The sequence below is a fragment of the Limanda limanda genome, chromosome 2 (assembly GCF_963576545.1).
Source record: "Limanda limanda chromosome 2, fLimLim1.1, whole genome shotgun sequence".
Taxonomy (NCBI): Eukaryota; Metazoa; Chordata; class Actinopteri; order Pleuronectiformes; family Pleuronectidae; genus Limanda; species Limanda limanda.
In genome coordinates, this window is record NC_083637.1 from 646215 (window position 1) to 666320 (window position 20106).

Below are 20106 nucleotides of genomic sequence, written 5' to 3' on the forward strand. Positions count from 1 at the left end.
GAGTGAGACCTCCTCCCTCAGAGGAGGAGCCTGTCTCTCTACCACTCCCTTTCTCCCCCTCTATCTACCTCTCTGTCTCTCTCTGTCTCTCTCTCTCTCTCTCTCTCTCTCTCTCTCTCTCTCTCTCTCTCTCTCTCTACCCCTCTCTCTCTCTACCTCTACCTCTCTCTCCTCCTGTCCCCCCCACCCTAACTCTCTCTCTCTCTCTGTGTCTCTCTCTCTGTGTCTCTCTCTCTCTCTCTCTCTCTCTCTCTCTTTCTCCCTCTCTCCTCTATCAGTGTCTCTCTCTTTCTGTGTCTCTCTCTATACCACTCTCTTTCTCCCCCTCTCTCTGTTCACACTCTCTCTCTCTCTCTCTCTCTCTCTCTCTCTCTCTTTCTCCCTCTCTCCTCTATCAGTGTCTCTCTCTCTCTTTCTACCCCTCTCTCTCTTTCTCCCTCTCTCCCTCTATCAGTGTCTCTCTCTCTCTCTCTCTCTCTCTCTCTCTACCTCTACCTCTCTCTCCCCCTGTCCCCCCCACCCTAACTCTCTCTCTCTCTCTCTGTGTCTCTCTCTCTACCACTCTCTTTCTCCCCCTCTCTCTGTTCACACTATTCTCTCTCTCTCTCTCTCTCTCTCTCTCTCTCTCTCTCTCTCTCTCTCTCTCTCTCTCTCTCTCTCTCTCTATCTACCTCTCTCTTTCTCTCCCTCTCTCTCTCTCTCTCTCTCTACCACTCCCTTTCTCCCTCTCTCTATCAGTGCCTCTCTCCCCCTCTTTCTACCTCTCTCTCTCTCTCTCTCTCTCTCTCTCCTACCCTCTCTCGTTCGGTCTCTCTCCATCCCTGACGAGAGGGAGCGAGGGAAGGGGTCATCCTCTCTCTCTCTCTCTCTCCCCCCCCCCCCAGTCAGAAACAAACACAAACAGATGTAAAACATTAACAGAAGTTTGTTTGTCTCTGACAGAGTCTCAGCGTCCAATCAGGACTGAGCCCTGACACCAGCTGACCGAGTGCCTGAACATGAGTCAACGTGTTAAAACTCGTGAACTTTCAGTCTTAACGTGTTTTAAGATCTTTAAGACTTTTCTCTGAGAGACGTTCTTTTGTTATGAATTATCGTCATGATGTGAAATAATAAATCTCTGTGTTTACACGTCAGTGACTTGTTGCTTCTGCCACAACTGGTTTGTTGACCTCTGACATCACAACTCTGACATCACAGAGACATACCTGAGAGCTCAGAGAACCTGACCTCTGACCCCTGACACCACAGGTCTGTGCATGAGCAGCGCTAGGCCTCAGACTGCCAGCAGGGGGAGACAGAGCACCGACACACTTCCTGCTCCGCTGCTCCACCACGCCGCCTGCTGGTGGCGTCCGGCGTGACCCGGTCTCAGGCGTGTTTTCAGGTGTTGGTCAGAGTTTATCAGACTGTTTGTTTTCTGACTCAGCTGATATCACACTGCTTCACCTGGACCCAAGCTCCGCCCCTCAACTGACCACCTTACACAAATACACACACACACACCTGAGCCTCACTCTGAACAGGTGAGAATCTAGAGACTACAGACGCTGGCAGACTCTCGGCTGATTCTCCAGACACTCACCGGACTAGACTCAGGATGACGAGCACGGCAGCGGACCTCGCCAGGAGGAAGGCCCGGGACGAGAGTGGCGTCGGCAGCCGGGCCAACGCCATCGCCTTCAACAAGCAGCAGTTTGAGCAGCTGCGTAGCGAGTGTCTGAAGACTGGAGCGCTCTTCTGTGACCCCAGCTTCCCGGCCACCTGGGACTCGCTGGGATACAACCAGCTCGGGCGCTACTCGTCCAAAACCATCGGCGTGGAGTGGAAGCGACCATCGGTGAGCAAGCCGCAAATCACAGAAACACACAAAAACAGAAACACAAAAACAGAGACACAAAAAACAGAGACACAAAAAACAGAGACACAAAAAACAGAGACACAAAAAACAGACGCACTGCAGAGAATGAGTCCAAGAGTTAATTCACGTTGATTAAACACAGATAATAAAAGAGACAAAGACAACGAGAACTGTCGCACTGCAGCGTGATGCCTCCAGTCTGAGTGAAGGTTTGAGTCTCAGTGAAGGTTTGAGTCTCAGTGAAGGTTTGAGTCTCAGTGAAGGTTTGAGTCTCAGTGAAGGTTTGAGTCTCAGTGAAGGTTTAAGTCTCAGTGAAGGTTTGAGTCTCAGTAAAGGTTTGAGTCTCCGTGAAGGTTTGAGTCTCAGTGAAGGTTTGAGTCTCAGTGAAGGTTTGAGTCTCAGTAAAGGTTTGAGTCTCCGTGAAGGTTTGAGTCTCAGTGAAGGTTTGAGTCTCAGTGAAGGTTTAAGTCTCAGTGAAGGTTTGAGTCTCAGTAAAGGTTTGAGTCTCAGTGAAGGTTTGAGTATCAGTCAAGGTTTGAGTCTCAGTAAAGGTTTGAGTCTCACTGAAGGTTTGAGTCTCAGTGAAGGTTTGAGTCTCACTGAAGGTTTGAGTCTCAGTGAAGGTTTGAGTCTCAGTGAAGGTTTAAGTCTCAGTGAAGGTTTGAGTCTCAGTAAAGGTTTGAGTCTCAGTGAAGGTTTGAGTATCAGTCAAGGTTTGAGTCTCAGTGAAGGTTTGAGTCTCAGTAAAGGTTTGAGTCTCAGTGAAGGTTTGAGTCTCAGTGAAGGTTTCAGTCTCAGTGAAGGTTTGAGTATCAGTCAAGGTTTGAGTCTCAGTAAAGGTTTGAGTCTCAGTGAAGGTTTGAGTCTCAGTGAAGGTTTAAGTCTCAGTGAAGGTTTGAGTCTCAGTAAAGGTTTGAGTCTCAGTGAAGGTTTGAGTATCAGTCAAGGTTTGAGTCTCAGTGAAGGTTTGAGTCTCAGTAAAGGTTTGAGTCTCAGTGAAGGTTTGAGTCTCAGTGAAGGTTTCAGTCTCAGTGAAGGTTTGAGTATCAGTCAAGGTTTGAGTCTCAGTAAAGGTTTGAGTCTCAGTGAAGGTTTGAGTCTCAGTGAAGGTTTGAGTCTCAGTGAAGGTTTGAGTCTCAGTGAAGGTTTGAGTCTAAGTGAGGGTTTGAGTCTCAGTGAAGGTTTGAGTCTCAGTAAAGGTTTGAGTCTCAGTGAAGGTTTGAGTCTCAGTGAAGGTTTGAGTCTCAGTGAAGGTTTCAGTCTCAGTGAAGGTTTGAGTCTCAGTAAAGGTTTGAGTCTCAGTGAAGGTTTGAGTCTCAGTGAAGGTTTTGAGTCTAAGTGAAGGTTTGAGTCTCAGTGAAGGTTTGAGTCTCAGTAAAGGTTTGAGTCTCAGTGAAGGTTTGAGTCTCAGTGAAGGTTTGAGTCTCAGTGAAGGTTTGAGTCTCAGTGAAGGTTTGAGTCTAAGTGAGGGTTTGAGTCTCAGTGAAGGTTTGAGTCTCAGTGAAGGTTTGAGTCTAAGTGAGGGTTTGAGTCTAAGTGAAGGTTTGAGTCTCAGTGAAGGTTTGAGTCTCAGTGAAGGTTTGAGTCTAAGTGAGGGTTTGAGTCTCAGTGAAGGTTTGAGTCTCAGTAAAGGTTTGAGTCTCAGTGAAGGTTTGAGTCTCAGTGAAGGTTTGAGTCTCAGTGAAGGTTTCAGTCTCAGTGAAGGTTTGAGTCTCAGTAAAGGTTTGAGTCTCAGTGAAGGTTTGAGTCTCAGTGAAGGTTTGAGTCTAAGTGAGGGTTTGAGTCTCAGTGAAGGTTTGAGTCTCAGTAAAGGTTTGAGTCTCAGTGAAGGTTTGAGTCTCAGTGAAGGTTTGAGTCTCAGTCAAGGTTTGAGTCTCAGTGAAGGTTTGAGTCTCAGTGAAGGTTTGAGTCTCAGTGAAGGTTTGAGTCTCAGTGAAGGTTTGAGTCTCAGTAAAGGTTTGAGTCTCAGTGAAGGTTTGAGTCTCAGTGAAAGGATCCAGACATTTCGGGTTCCTCAGTGAGGGGGGGGCTTCTAACACGGGACACAAACATTAAGAAACTAAAACAAACCTCTGTGGTGAAAACGTGGATGACTCAGAGATGTTGTACAGATGTGAGACATCACACTGTCTCACAGTGAAGGACTGGGGGGGACACACCCGTTTATATTCACTGGGCTTTAAACGCAGGACGCAGGAAGGGTCTTCCAGGGTAGGGGGCGCTGTGAGGAGGGTTAAATGAAGAATGAGAAGGAGGAAGTTTGTTTACAAATGAAGACACCAGCACCAGTCTGGATTCTGATGTGGTTTCACACATGAACCAGTACAAGAGGAGTCACTGTGTCATCCTGTGTATTTACTTCCTCATTAATCATTAATCACCTGCTGTCTCGTCCAATCAGGAGCTGTGTTCTGATCCTCAGTTTATTGTTGATGGAGCGAAAAGGACGGACATATGTCAGGGAGCTCTGGGTAAGAACACACACACACTCGTTGTACTTCCATCTTAGTGAGGACACTCATAGGCATAATACACACGTTCCTAACTTTAACCTAAACCCTCAAACAGCCCTTTGTCTGAGGGTTAGAGTTAGTGAGGGTCCGTCAACATGTCCCCACTCTGTAGGTCTCTGCTTGAAATGGTCCCCACAAAGGTATACGTACAGGAACACCCTCACCTGCTTTCTGTCTGTCAGGTGACTGCTGGCTGTTGGCCGCCATCGCCTCTCTGACTCTGGACCCTCAGATTCTGAGCAGAGTGGTACCTCCCGCTCAGAGCTTCACGTCTCAGTACGCCGGCATCTTCCACTTCCAGGTCAAACACTAACTTGATTTATTCTCCTGAGACCGATGAGCAGGCGGCTCCGTGATGACGACCTGGACTGACCTCTGGTTCCTTGTTCCTGCAGCTGTGGCAGTACGGCGAGTGGGTGGACGTGGTCGTGGACGACCGGCTGCCAACCAGAGACGGGAAGCTGCTGTTTGTCCACTCAGCCGAGGGACGAGAGTTCTGGAGCCCCCTGCTGGAGAAGGCCTACGCCAAGTAAGAGACAGATAAACAAGAAACAAACAAACTAACCACGAAATGAATAAACTGCTGTTCTGAAGCCTCAGTTTGGCATCTTGGTTTTTTGGAACCAGAAGTAACAATATTTGGAGGAGTAGGGGGTGGAGCCTAACTGAGAGCTCGAGGACTCACACAAGCCACATGCACCCATTGGACAGTACTAGCTGTCAATCAAAGTGTGGTATCCAGGCCCAAATGCAAACTAGAGATTGTTTACCGGCGTTATAAAGTGAGAAGTAGAATCATTTTCTCACAGACTTCTATAGAAACTACCGGTGGAATCGCCCCCTGCTGGTCATTGCACAGAAGACAGGTTTCAGGCACCTCTGCATTGGCTTCACTTTTATAAACAGTCTATTATTTACTGGAGGGTGGAGTCAGACAATCACTGAGGAGTGAGTGAGAGAGTCGGGCGGAGCTCGGTGGTGATCGGCACAAGGTGGAGCAGTGTTGACTCAGCAAACACCCGGTGTCGACGCACCTGGAAAACAAACAGAAGCTGATTCGAGTCGCCTTGATTCACCTGTTGTAACGCACCTGTTGTAACGCACCTGCAGGAATCCACCGTTTATTTAACATCATCAGCACAACCACATCAAAGTTTTCAAAACAGCTTTTAATTTGAAGAAATCTTCCGTTTCAGTTTGAATTTGTAAGCTTCCATCACTTCTCCTGAAGTTTAACTCGGCTGAAATGTTTATAAACACATTTTCAACTCAAGGGAACTTTATTTTCCTCGATCGTGACGTTGGTTCGATTTCCTCTTGACTTGTTGTACTCGTCATGTTCACCGATCTGCTCGGAGCAGCTTGATCCGAGGAGGCCACCATGAAGAGAAACTCCTAATTCCTGTTTTCTAGATGAATCTGGATAAAACTCCTGTTTCTACGTCTCAGCAGGTTTAACGTTTCTTTGTCGATGAACTAGCATCAAACCCTCAGCACTGATGTTCGTACTCCTGCGTCTCCTCCCGCAGGGTGAACAGTTCCTACGAGGCTCTGACCGGAGGTTCCAGTATCGAGGGCTTCGAGGATTTTACCGGAGGAATCGCAGAGAGCTATGTCCTGAAGGAGGCTCCGCCCTCTTTGTTCAACATCATGTGGAAAGCTCTGAAGCTCGGCTCGCTGCTCGGCTGCTCCATCGACGTAAACGTTCAAATCTTCGCTCAAACACGACACACTGACAAACCTAAACGCTCCAGGAACTGTAATCGCTGTTTCTGATTGGCCAGCAGGAGTCCGATGAATCCACCGAACTAAAGGGAGCACTGTGCGACTCCTTGTTGACCTGAGCTAACTGTTAGCTAACATTCAACCAGGAGAATCATCAGCTTCATGTTGATCAGCTCGTTCAGTCTGAATAAGTTGAACTGAATAAATAACTTGTTAGTAAACGTTGACTTACATCTCTGACATCACGATCTGGTCTCTGACATCATCACATCTGTCTGTCATGTGATGACCATCCTCCATGTTGACGTTTGTCAGATCTCCAGCTCGTACGAGACGGAGGCGATCACCGGTCAGAAGCTGGTCAAAGGTCACGCCTACTCAATCACTGCAGCTGAGCGGGTGAGGACTTCTGGGAAACGCTGATTAACCATCTGAAACTGTCAGTGGTCTCATTACACGTCACGGGTTCTGCAGGTTCTTCACCGGGGTTCTCCTGTGGAGCTGCTGAGGATCAGGAACCCATGGGGTCAGGTGGAGTGGACCGGAGCCTGGAGCGACGAGTGAGTACACCACGTCACTTCCATCTGTCCACGTGTCCTTCTCTTCTGTCCATCCACGTGTCCTTCTCTTCCATCTGTCCACATGTCCTTCACTTCCATCTGTCCACGTGTCCTTCACTTCCATCTGTCCACGTGTCCTTCACTTCCATCTGTCCACGTGTCCTTCACTTCCATCTGTCCACGTGTCCTTTACTTCCATCTGTCCACGTGTCCTCCACTTCCATCTGTCCACGTGTCCTTCACTTCCATCTGTCCACGTGTCCTTCACATCCATCTGTCCACGTGTCCTTCACATCCATCTGTACACGTGTCCTTCACTTCCATCTGTCCACCTGTCCTTCTCTTCTGTCCGTCCACGTGTCCTTCACTTCCATCTGTCCACGTGTCCTTCTCTTCTGTCCGTCCACGTGTCCTTCACTTCCATCTGTCCACGTGTCCTTCTCTTCTGTCCGTCCACGTGTCCTTCACTTCCATCTGTCCACGTGTCCTTCACATCCATCTGTCCACGTGTCCTTCACATCCATCCGTCCACGTGTCCTTCTCTTCTGTCCGTCCACGTGTCCTTCACTTCCATCTGTCCACGTGTCCTTCTCTTCTGTCCGTCCACGTGTCCTTCACTTCCATCTGTCCACGTGTCCTTCTCTTCTGTCCGTCCACGTGTCCTTCACTTCCATCTGTCCACGTGTCCTTCACATCCATCTGTCCACGTGTCCTTCACATCCATCTGTCCACGTGTCCTTCTCTTCCATCTGTCCACGTGTCCTTCACTTCCATCTGTCCACGTGTCCTTCTCTTCTGTCCGTCCACGTGTCCTTCACATCCATCTGTCCACGTGTCCTTCACATCCATCTGTCCACGTGTCCTTCACTTCCATCTGTCCACGTGTCCTTCTCTTCTGTCCGTCCACGTGTCCTTCACATCCATCTGTCCACGTGTCCTTCTCTTCCATCTGTCCACATGTCCTTCACTTCCATCTGTCCACGTGTCCTTCTCTTCTGTCCGTCCACGTGTCCTTCACTTCCATCTGTCCACGTGTCCTTCTCTTCTGTCCGTCCACGTGTCCTTCACTTCCATCTGTCCACGTGTCCTTCTCTTCTGTCCGTCCACGTGTCCTTCACTTCCATCTGTCCACGTGTCCTTCACATCCATCTGTCCACGTGTCCTTCACTTCCGTCTGTCCACGTGTCCTTCACATCCATCTGTCCACGTGTCCTTCACTTCCATCTGTCCACGTGTCCTTCACATCCATCTGTACACGTGTCCTTCACTTCCATCTGTCCACGTGTCCTTCACATCCATCCGTCCACGTGTCCTTCTCTTCTGTCCGTCCACGTGTCCTTCACATCCATCTGTACACGTGTCCTTCACTTCCATCTGTCCACGTGTCCTTCACTTCCATCTGTCCACGTGTCCTTCACATCCATCCGTCCACGTGTCCTTCACTTCCATCTGTCCACGTGTCCTTCACATCCATCTGTCCACGTGTCCTTCACATCCATCTGTCCACGTGTCCTTCTCTTCCATCTGTCCACGTGTCCTTCACATCCATCTGTCCACGTGTCCTTCACTTCCATCTGTCCACGTGTCCTTCACATCCATCCGTCCACGTGTCCTTCACTTCCATCTGTCCACGTGTCCTTCACATCCATCTGTCCACGTGTCCTTCACTTCCATCTGTCCACGTGTCCTTCACTTCCATCTGTCCACGTGTCCTTCACTTCCATCCGTCCACGTGTCCTTCTCTTCTGTCCGTCCACGTGTCCTTCTCTTCTGTCCGTCCACGTGTCCTTCACTTCCATCTGTACACGTGTCCTTCACTTCCATCTGTCCACGTGTCCTTCACTTCCATCTGTCCACGTGTCCTTCTCTTCTGTCCGTCCACGTGTCCTTCACTTCCATCTGTACACGTGTCCTTCACTTCCATCTGTCCACGTGTCCTTCACTTCCATCTGTCCACGTGTCCTTCACTTCCATCCGTCCACGTGTCCTTCACTTCCATCTGTCCACGTGTCCTTCACATCCCTCCGTCCACGTGTCCTTCTCTTCTGTCCGTCCACGTGTCCTTCACTTCCATCTGTCCACGTGTCCTTCACATCCCTCCGTCCACGTGTCCTTCACTTCCATCTGTCCACGTGTCCTTCACTTCCATCTGTCCACGTGTCCTTCATTTCCATCTGTCCACGTGTCCTTCACTTCCATCTGTCCACGTGTCCTTCACATCCATCTGTCCACGTGTCCTTCACATCCATCCGTCCACGTGTCCTTCACTTCCATCTGTCCACGTGTCCTTCACATCCATCTGTCCACGTGTCCTCCACATCCATCCGTCCACGTGTCCTTCACTTCCATCTGTCCACGTGTCCTTCTCTTCTGTCCGTCCACGTGTCCTTCACTTCCATCTGTCCACGTGTCCTTCTCTTCTGTCCGTCCATGTGTCCTTCTCTTCCGTCTGTCCACGTGTCCTTCACTTCCATCTGTCCATGTGTCCTTCACTTCCATCTGTCCACGTGTCCTTCACTTCCATCCGTCCACGTGTCCTTCTCTTCTGTCCGTCCACGTGTCCTTCACTTCCATCTGTCCACGTGCCCTTCACATCCATCTGTCCACGTGTCCTTCTCTTCTGTCCGTCCACGTGTCCTTCACATCCATCTGTACACGTGTCCTTCACTTCCATCTGTCCACGTGTCCTTCTCTTCTGTCCGTCCACCTGTCCTTCACTTCCGTCTGTACACGTGTCCTTCACTTCCATCTGTACACGTGTCCTTCACTTCCATCTGTCCACGTGTCCTTCACATCCATCTGTCCACGTGTCCTTCACATCCATCTGTCCACGTGTCCTTCTCTTCTGTCCGTCCACCTGTCCTTCACTTCCATCTGTACACGTGTCCTTCACTTCCATCTGTACACGTGTCCTTCACTTCCATCTGTCCACGTGTCCTTCACTTCCATCTGTCCACGTGTCCTTTACTTCCATCTGTCCACGTGTCCTCCACTTCCATCTGTCCACGTGTCCTTCACTTCCATCTGTCCACGTGTCCTTCTCTTCTGTCCGTCCACGTGTCCTTCACATCCATCTGTCCACATGTCCTTCATTTCCATCTGTCCACGTGTCCTTCACATCCATCTGTCCGTCCACGTGTCCTTCACTTCCATCTGTCCACGTGTCCTTCATTTCCATCTGTCCACGTGTCCTTCACATCCATCTGTCCGTCCACGTGTCCTTCACTTCCATCTGTCCACGTGTCCTTCACATCCATCTGTCCACGTGTCCTTCACATCCATCTGTCCACGTGTCCTTCACATCCATCTGTCCACGTGTCCTTCACATCCATCTGTCCACGTGTCCTTCACATCCATCCGTCCACGTGTCCTTCACATCCGTCTGTCCACGTGTCCTTCACATCCATCCGTCCACGTGTCCTTCACTTCCATCTGTCCACGTGTCCTTCACTTCCATCTGTCCACGTGTCCTTCATTTCCATCTGTCCACGTGTCCTTCACTTCCATCTGTCCACGTGTCCTTCACATCCATCTGTCCACGTGTCCTTCACATCCATCCGTCCACGTGTCCTTCACTTCCATCTGTCCACGTGTCCTTCTCTTCTGTCCGTCCACGTGTCCTTCACTTCCATCTGTCCACGTGTCCTTCTCTTCTGTCCGTCCACGTGTCCTTCTCTTCCATCTGTCCACGTGTCCTTCACTTCCATCTGTCCACGTGTCCTTTACTTCCATCTGTCCACGTGTCCTCCACTTCCATCTGTCCACGTGTCCTTCACTTCCATCTGTCCACGTGTCCTTCTCTTCTGTCCGTCCACGTGTCCTTCACTTCCATCCGTCCACATGTCCTTCACATCCATCTGTACACGTGTCCTTCACATCCATCTGTCCACGTGTCCCTCTCTTCTGTCCGTCCACGTGTCCTTCACTTCCATCCGTCCACATGTCCTTCACTTCCATCTGTCCACGTGTCCTTCACATCCATCTGTCCACGTGTCCTTCACTTCCATCTGTCCACGTGTCCTTCACTTCCATCTGTCCACGTGTCCTTCACATCCATCTGTCCACGTGTCCTTCACTTCCATCTGTCCACGTGTCCTTCACTTCCATCTGTCCACGTGTCCTTCACATCCATCTGTCCACCTGTCCTTCACATCCATCTGTCCACGTGTCCTTCACATCCATCTGTACACGTGTCCTTCACTTCCATCTGTCCACGTGTCCTTCACTTCCATCTGTCCACGTGTCCTTCACATCCATCCGTCCACGTGTCCTTCACTTCCATCCGTCCACATGTCCTTCACATCCATCTGTACATGTGTCCTTCACTTCCATCTGTCCACGTGTCCTTCACATCCGTCTGTCCACGTGTCGTTCTCTTCTGTCCGTCCACGTGTCCTTCACATCCATCTGTACACGTGTCCTTCACTTCCATCTGTCCACGTGTCCTTCACTTCCATCTGTCCACGTGTCCTTCACATCCATCCGTCCACGTGTCCTTCACTTCCATCCGTCCACGTGTCCTTCTCTTCCATCTGTCCACGTGTCCTTCACATCCATCTGTCCACGTGTCCTTCTCTTCTGTCCGTCCACATGTCCTTCACATCCATCTGTCCACGTGTCCTTCACATCCATCCGTCCACGTGTCCTTCTCTTCTGTCCGTCCATGTGTCCTTCACTTCCATCCGTCCACGTGTCCTTCACATCCATCTGTACACGTGTCCTTCACTTCTGTCCGTCCACGTGTCCTTCACATCCATCTGTCCACGTGTCCTTCTCTTCTGTCCGTCCACGTGTCCTTCACATCCATCTGTCCACGTGTCCTTCACATCCATCCGTCCACGTGTCCTTCTCTTCTGTCCGTCCACGTGTCCTTCTCTTCTGTCCGTCCACGTGTCCTTCTCTTCTGTCCGTCCACGTGTCCTTCACATCCATCTGTCCACGTGTCCTTCTCTTCTGTCCGTCCACGTGTCCTTCACTTCCATCTGTCCACGTGTCCTTCTCTTCTGTCCGTCCACGTGTCCTTCTCTTCTGTCCGTCCACGTGTCCTTCTCTTCTGTCCGTCCACGTGTCCTTCTCTTCTGTCCGTCCATCAGTTAGTCCTCAGTCTGTAATTGATTTGTTCAGACTGAAGATGTGTCTTTGGTTCGTCAGGTCGGAGAAGTGGGACGGAGTTCAGCCCGAGGAGAAGAAGAAGTTGGATCATTGTGCTGAAGACGGAGAGTTCTGGTAAAGACAGACACAATCTTTTTCACATTCATCTTCATACTCATCTTCTTCATCCTTTCTGTCGGCAGGATGTCCTACACAGACTTCCTGTGTCAGTTCTCACTCCTTGACATCTGCAACCTGACACCCGACACGCTGACGAGCACCGAGGGCGGGCGATGGAACTGTTCGGAGTTTGAAGGCGTGTGGCGCGTCGGCTCCACCGCTGGCGGCTGCAGGAACTACCCCGGTACTAACGACCCACTCCTGCTTCTCAGCGCATGGATAAAAAAGAATAAATTAGTTCTTAACAGATTTAGAAGAAGAAAAGGATGAAGTTCACAGATTGAACACAACTGTCCATCTTCTCTGCTCAGCTCGTCTTCATCACCTCTGACCTCGAAATAATCGATAAATGAATAACCAAAACAGTGAAAACGTCATTTCTCAAGAATATCTGGACAGAATTTCTTTGCCCCGTTTAGATTTCAGAGGTCAGGAACATGTTAGGAACATGTCAGGAACATGTTAGGAACATGCAGAGGAACATGCAGAGGAACATGCAGAGGAACATGGTAGGAACATGTTAGGAACATCTCAGGAACATGTAGAGGAACATGCAGAGGAACATGCAGAGGAACATGCAGAGGAACATGGTAGGAACATGTCAGGACATGTAGAGGAACATGTAGAGGAACATGCAGAGGAACATGCAGATGAACATGCAGAGGAACATGGTAGGAACATGTCAGGACATGTAGAGGAACATGTAGAGGAACATGCAGAGGAACATGCAGAGGAACATGGTAGGAACATGTCAGGACATGTAGAGGAACATGTAGAGGAACATGTCAGGAACATGTCAGGAACATGTTAGGAACATGCAGAGGAACATGCAGAGGAACATGCAGAGGAACATGGTAGGAACATGTCAGGACATGTAGAGGAACATGTAGAGGAACATGCAGAGGAACATGGTAGGAACATGTCAGGAACATGTAGAGGAACATGCAGAGGAACATGCAGAGGAACATGCAGAGAAACATGTTAGGAACATGTTAGGAACATGCAGAGGAACATGGTAGGAACATGTTAGGAACATGTCAAGAACATGTAGAGAAACATGCAGAGGAACATGCAGAGGAACATGCAGAGAAACATGTTAGGAACATGTTAGGAACATGTCAGGAACATGTAGAGGAACATGCAGAGGAACATGCAGAGGAACATGCAGAGGAACATGTTAGGAACATATTAGGAACATGTCAGGAACATGTAGAGGAACATGCAGAGGAACATGTCAGGAACATGTTAGGAACATGTCAGGAACATGTAGAGGAACATGCAGAGGAACATGCAGAGGAACATGCAGAGAAACATGTTAGAAACATGTTAGGAACATGTCAGGACCATGTAGAGGAACATGCAGAGGAACATGTCAGGATCATGTGCAGGAACATGTCAGGAACATGTGGAGGAACATGTCAGGAACATATGGAGGAACATGCAGAGGAACATGTCAGGAACATGTTAGGAACATGTCAGGAACATGTGGAGGAACATGCAGAGGAACATGTCAGGAACATGTTAGGAACATGTCAGGAACATGTGGAGGATCAGTTTCCATTTTTAAACCTGAGATGATTTTCTCTCCACAGCCACTTTCTGCTCAAACCCTCAGTTCTTTATCCGACTCGACGCCGTGGACGATGACCCTGACGACGGCGAGGACGGCTGCACCGCGCTGATCGGACTGATGCAGAAAGACGCTCGCCGAGAGAGACGCTTCGGACGAGACCTCAACACCATTGGTTTCGCCATCTATCAGGTGCACACACACAAAGACTCACATGCACACAGACACACACTCAGTGGGTACTTAACACCGTTATTGATCTTTGTGTGTTTTGTGTTTTCTCAGGTTCCTGACGAGGTGAGAAACAAACAGGAAGTGACTCTGACGACCCAACAGGTCTAGTTCTCCCAGGTGTGGTGATGTGTCTTCTTCTGTGGTCAGTTTAAAGGTCGCAGTAACGTCCACCTGGGCCCGGACGTCCTGCTGAGGACGGAGGCGGTGGCGCGCAGTAAGAACTTCATCAACCTGAGGGAAGTGTGTGACCGCTTCAAACTGCAGCCTGGAGAGTACGTCATCGTCCCGTCCACGTTCCAGCCGCACCGCAAAGGAAGCTTCGTCCTGAGGGCGTTCACAGAGAAGGAGGCTCGCAGCAGGTGAGACACCAGGAACACGAGGAACCGGTCTCTTCTTCTGCAGTGACTCACGACTTGTCTCTGCTGTTTCAGACCGATGGAGGAGGACGTAGACGTCAGCATCCATGAGGTTTAAGATCTTTCTTCATAGAAACTTTCTGTTTTGACCCAAACTGTGAGAAAAGACTTGTCTGACTCAGTTACTTTAGTAAAACATAAAAAACTTACTAGACCAACGATATTTCAATCTAAATGATACTTTATGTTCCAGCCTGATGTCGGACAGAATGACGTGGACCCGCACTTCAAACATCTCTTCGTCCAAATCTCAGGAAATGTAAAGACATGTAATTTAATAAAGTAACTTGACCCCTTCACTTCATATTCAGATCAAACTTCTCAAGTCTGATTTTCTTCTGCTTCACCAGGACTCACAAATCTCAGCCTTCGAGCTCCAGCAGATTCTGGACAAAGTGATCGCTCAGAGTACGAAGTTTCACCACAGCTTTCATGAGTCTCTTGTTATCTGATTGAAGCAGATGTTGTGTTCAGGTTCAGATGTTGTGTTCAGGTTCAGACGTTGTGTTCAGGCTCAGACGTTGTGTTCAGGTTCAAATGTTGTGTTCAGGTTCAAATGTTGTGTTCAGGTTCAGACGTTGTGTTCAGGTTCAGACATTGTGTTCAGGTTCAGATGTTGTGTTCAGGTTCAGACGTTGTGTTCAGGTTCAGACGTTGTGTTCAGGTTCAGACGCTGTGTTCAGGTTCAAATGTTGTGTTCATGTTCAGACGTTGTGTTCAGGTTCAGACGCTGTGTTCAGGCTCAGATGTTGTGTTCAGGTTCAAATGTTGTGTTCAGGTTCAGACGTTGTGTTCAGGTTCAGACGCTGTGTTCAGGTTCAGACGTTGTGTTCAGGTTCAAATGTTGTGTTCAGGTTCAGACGTTGTGTTCAGGTTCAGACATTGTGTTCAGGTTCAGATGTTGTGTTCAGGTTCAGACGTTGTGTTCAGGTTCAGACGTTGTGTTCAGGTTCAGACGCTGTGTTCAGGTTCAAATGTTGTGTTCATGTTCAGACGTTGTGTTCAGGTTCAGACGCTGTGTTCAGGCTCAGATGTTGTGTTCAGGTTCAAATGTTGTGTTCAGGTTCAGATGTTGTGTTCAGGTTCAGATGTTGTGTTCAGGTTCAGACAATGTGTTCAGGTTCAGATGTTGTGTTCAGGTTCAGACGTTGTGTTCAGGTTCAGAAGTTGTGTTCAGGTTCAGATGTTGTGTTCATGTTCAGACGTTGTGTTCAGGTTCAGACGTTGTGTTCAAGTTCAGATGTTGTGTTCATGTTCAGACGTTGTGTTCAGGTTCAGACATTGTGTTCAGGTTCAGATGTTGTGTTCAGATTCAGAAGTTGTTTTCAGGTTCAGACGTTGTGTTCAGGCTCAGACGTTGTGTTCAGGTTCAGATGTTGTGTTCAAGTTCAGATGTTGTGTTCAGGTTCAGACAATGTGTTCAGGCTCAGATGTTGTGTTCAGGTTCAGATGTTGTGTTCAGGTTCAGATGTTGTGTTCAGGTTCAGACGTTGTGTTCAGGTTCAGATGTTGTGTTCAGGTTCAGATGTTGTGTTCAGGTTCAGACAATGTGTTCAGGTTCAGATGTTGTGTTCAGGTTCAGACGTTGTGTTCAGGTTCAGAAGTTGTGTTCAGGTTCAGATGTTGTGTTCATGTTCAGACGTTGTGTTCAGGTTCAAATGTTGTGTTCATGTTCAGACGTTGTGTTCAGGTTCAGACGCTGTGTTCAGGCTCAGATGTTGTGTTCAGGTTCAAATGTTGTGTTCAGGTTCAGATGTTGTGTTCAGGTTCAGATGTTGTGTTCAGGTTCAGACAATGTGTTCAGGTTCAGATGTTGTGTTCAGGTTCAGACGTTGTGTTCAGGTTCAGAAGTTGTGTTCAGGTTCAAATGTTGTGTTCATGTTCAGACGTTGTGTTCAGGTTCAGACGTTGTGTTCAAGTTCAGATGTTGTGTTCCTGTTCAGACGTTGTGTTCAGGTTCAGACATTGTGTTCAGGTTCAGATGTTGTGTTCAGGTTCAGAAGTTGTTTTCAGGTTCAGACGTTGTGTTCAGGCTCAGACGTTGTGTTCAGGTTCAGATGTTGTGTTCAGGTTCAGATGTTGTGTTCAGGTTCAGACAATGTGTTCAGGTTCAGACGTTGTGTTCAAGTTCAGATGTTGTGTTCAGGTTCAGACAATGTGTTCAGGCTCAGATGTTGTGTTCAGGTTCAGATGTTGTGTTCAGGTTCAGATGTTGTGTTCAGGTTCAGACGTTGTGTTCAGGTTCAGATGTTGTGTTCAGGTTCAGATGTTGTGTTCAGGTTCAGACAATGTGTTCAGGTTCAGATGTTGTGTTCAGGTTCAGACGTTGTGTTCAGGTTCAGAAGTTGTGTTCAGGTTCAGATGTTGTGTTCATGTTCAGACGTTGTGTTCAGGTTCAGACGTTGTGTTCAAGTTCAGATGTTGTGTTCATGTTCAGACGTTGTGTTCAGGTTCAGACATTGTGTTCAGGTTCAGATGTTGTGTTCAGGTTCAGAAGTTGTTTTCAGGTTCAGACGTTGTGTTCAGGCTCAGACGTTGTGTTCAGGTTCAGATGTTGTGTTCAGGTTCAGACGTTGTGTTCAGGTTCAGACGTTGTGTTCAAGTTCAGATGTTGTGTTCAGGTTCAGACAATGTGTTCAGGCTCAGATGTTGTGTTCAGGTTCAAATGTTGTGTTCAGGTTCAGACAATGTGTTCAGGTTCAGATGTTGTGTTCAGGTTCAAATGTTGTGTTCAGGTTCAGACAATGTGTTCAGGTTCAGACGTTGTGTTCAGGTTCAGATGTTGTGTTCAGGTTCAGATGTTGTGTTCAGGTTCAGATGTTGTGTTCAGGTTCAGATGTTGTGTTCAGGTTCAGACGTTGTGTTCAGGTTCAGATGTTGTGTTCAGGTTCAGATGTTGTGTTCAGGTTCAGACGTTGTGTTCAGGTTCAGATGTTGTGTTCAGGTTCAGATGTTGTGTTCAGGTTCAGACATTGCGTTCAGGTTCAGATTCAGATGTTGTGTTCAGGTTCAGATGTTGTGTTCAGGTTCAGACGTTGTGTTCAGGTTCAGACGTTGTGTTCAGGTTCAGATGTTGTGTTCAGGTTCAGATGTTGTGTTCAGGTTCAGACGTTGTGTTCAGGTTCAGATGTTGTGTTCAGGTTCAGATGTTGTGTTCAGGTTCAGACGTTGTGTTCAGGTTCAGATGTTGTGTTCAGATTCAGATGTTGTGTTCAGGTTCAGACGTTGTGTTCAGGTTCAGATGTTGTGTTGAGGGTCAGATGTTGTGTTCAGGTTCAGATGTTGTGTTCAGGTTCAGATTTTGTGTTCAGGTTCAGATGTTGTGTTCAGGTTCAGACGTTGTGTTCAGGTTCAGATGTTGTGTTCAGGTTCAGATGTTGTGTTCAGGTTCAGACGTTGTGTTCAGGTTCAGATGTTGTGTTCAGGTTCAGACGTTGTGTTCAGGTTCAGACGTTGTGTTCAGGTTGTTTGTTAAACTCTTCTGTTGTTTGTCTGAAGGATCCGATGTGAAAACTGACGGATTCACTCTGCAGACGTGTCGCAGCATCATCAGCCTGATGGACGTATCTTTCACTCTGTGATTTCATCCCTCTGGTGAACCGTAGATGTTGGACTCAGTTTGAGTTTGCAGACGTAGAACGTGTGAACTCTCAGAACAGGATCTTTAACATGTCTTCAGATGGACGGCAGCACCACACTGGGTCTGGTGGAGTTTCACACTCTGTGGACAAAGATCCAGAGATACCTGGTAATGACATTTTGTTCAATGAAGTTCTGAGACTCTTCAGAATCATGTTGTCAGATAAATACGATGTGTTAATGAGGGCTGGTTCCAAATGAGTCAGTCGCTTCAGGTAAGAAAATATGATGCAGAACTTCACTGGAAATCTATTGTTTTTAGGCTCCAGTCTCTGAGAGGTTACAATCCTACAGAACGAAATCTAAAATTCATACGTCTCCTTCATGACCTTCTTCTTCTGCAGGAGGTGTTCAAGGGTCACGACTCGGACGGCTCGGGGACGATGAGCAGTCATGAGATGAGAGCGGCGCTGGCTGAAGCTGGTGAGAATCCTTCTGTAATGAGGTCACACTCATGATCGGACACTGATTTCTATTCAACAAGGAAAACCACGAGGTTAAATCTGAAGTCAGTAAAGCGTGTCATCACCATGGTAACATGCAGCTGTTCACGTGTCCATGTAGTGTCACATGATTCAAGAGGAGAAAACCCTGAACCATGTGACTGTGAACCTAACAACACAGGTGTGTGCAGGTTTCCAGCTGAACAGTGAAGTTATCCAGGAGATCGTCGGTCGATTCTCTGACACGAGCTACGCCATCGACTTCGACTCTTTCATTGGTTGTTTGATCCGACTGGAGCTGCTCTACAGTGAGTCACATGACCTGCGACAACCACGACCACGAATACAACCACGTTTACGACACAGATGTTGACTGTATATAAAGAGGATCAGTGACTGTATATAAAGAGGAGCAGTGACTTTATATAAAGATGATCAGTAACTGTATATAAAGATGATCAGTGACTGTATATAAAGAGGATCAGTGACTGTATATAAAGAGGATCAGTGACTGTATATAAAGATGATCAGTGACTGTATATAAAGAGGATCAGTGACTGTATATAAAGATGATCAGTGACTGTATATAAAGATGATCAGTCACTGTATAAAAAGAGAATCAGTGACTGTATATAAAGACGATCAGTGACTGTATATAAAGAGGATCAGCGACTGTATATAAAGATGATCAGTGACTGTATATAAAGATGATCAGTGACTGTATATAAAGATGATCAGTGACTGTATATAAAGAGGATCAGTGACTGTATATAAAGATGATCAGTGACTGTATATAAAGATGATCAGTGACTGTATATAAAGATGATCAGTGACTGTATATAAAGATGATCAGTGACTGTATATAAAGACGATCAGTGACTGTATATATGTGACTGTTTCTGTTGTATAACTTGTTGTGTTTATGAAACAGAAATGTTCCGGACTCTGGATCAGAAGAATCAGGGGAAGATCGAGTTGAACCTGCAGCAGGTAACATGTCTTGTGTTGGTGCCCCCTGCAGGCCACTGTGACACCTGCAGCTTCACATCACTGATCCCTTCTCTTCCTACAGTGGCTCCGCCTCAGCATCAACTAGCCGCAGCTGACCCCAGGAGCATGCTGGGAGTTCTCACCTGCCTCACCTGAACGCATCTGATGTGATGTAAACAACTCCTTTAATTATGAGTCGGTTTCATGTCTGAAAATCTGAATCAAATACAAAATAAACTCATCTGGACACAAATGTTTCTGTTCATTGTTTTATCTCAAGTTTTTGAGAGAGAGAGAGAATCTGCATTAAGGAACACAACTCAACAGGCATTAAGCTTCACAATAAAAGCATTTAATGTTGCGTCGGTATTGAGAAAGTGTAGCAGGCGATGAAACGAGGTAACCATGGTAACCATTTCTATACAGTGTGAAACAGGTCAAAGGTCATATGTGAACAGGCACACACCAAGTAAAAGGTTTACAATGTTATTAAATATCATTCTCTAATGAAAACATTTCACATTAAGGGTCTTATTTGACAAAAACAAGTTAATATAATGTCATGTACATTTTATTTAATATAAATATAGAGGTATGTCATGTAACAATTATAATGCAATATAATTTTATGGTCAGGTCTCACTGAAATAAACTAAACTGTTTTTTAATTAACACTCACTTACATTAGCTGAGCAGCAAAGGGCTTTTATTCTGAAGGCAGTCAGAGGAGGTGTAACCTGTTTGTAAGTGTGGGTGGACCCGCCCGACCTGGCATCACACCTGTGAACTCTTCAGATCACTTCCAGACTCGGACCCTCCAGGATCCGGATGCAGACCAGGACCAAGTTTCAGACCAGGACCCAGATTCAGACCCAGGACCCAGA

General features: G+C 47.5%; 1 protein-coding gene across 1 annotated transcript; it reads left to right on the forward strand.

Moving 5' to 3' along the window:
* The first annotated feature begins 1417 nt into the window (after nucleotides 1–1417).
* On the forward strand, nucleotides 1418–19460 carry LOC132996131 (calpain-2 catalytic subunit-like). The gene is made up of 21 exons (XM_061066459.1): nucleotides 1418–1840; nucleotides 4263–4332; nucleotides 4557–4675; nucleotides 4770–4903; nucleotides 5904–6072; nucleotides 6415–6498; nucleotides 6574–6659; nucleotides 11811–11885; nucleotides 11954–12114; nucleotides 13523–13692; nucleotides 13786–13797; nucleotides 13882–14093; nucleotides 14166–14202; nucleotides 14344–14409; nucleotides 14501–14558; nucleotides 17649–17713; nucleotides 17830–17898; nucleotides 18134–18212; nucleotides 18424–18540; nucleotides 19164–19222; nucleotides 19305–19460. Exons 1-21 carry the CDS (start codon nucleotides 1601–1603, stop codon nucleotides 19326–19328), a joined length of 2106 nt encoding a protein of 701 aa, XP_060922442.1. The 5' UTR covers nucleotides 1418–1600; the 3' UTR covers nucleotides 19329–19460.
* Nucleotides 19461–20106: the final 646 nt, after the last annotated feature.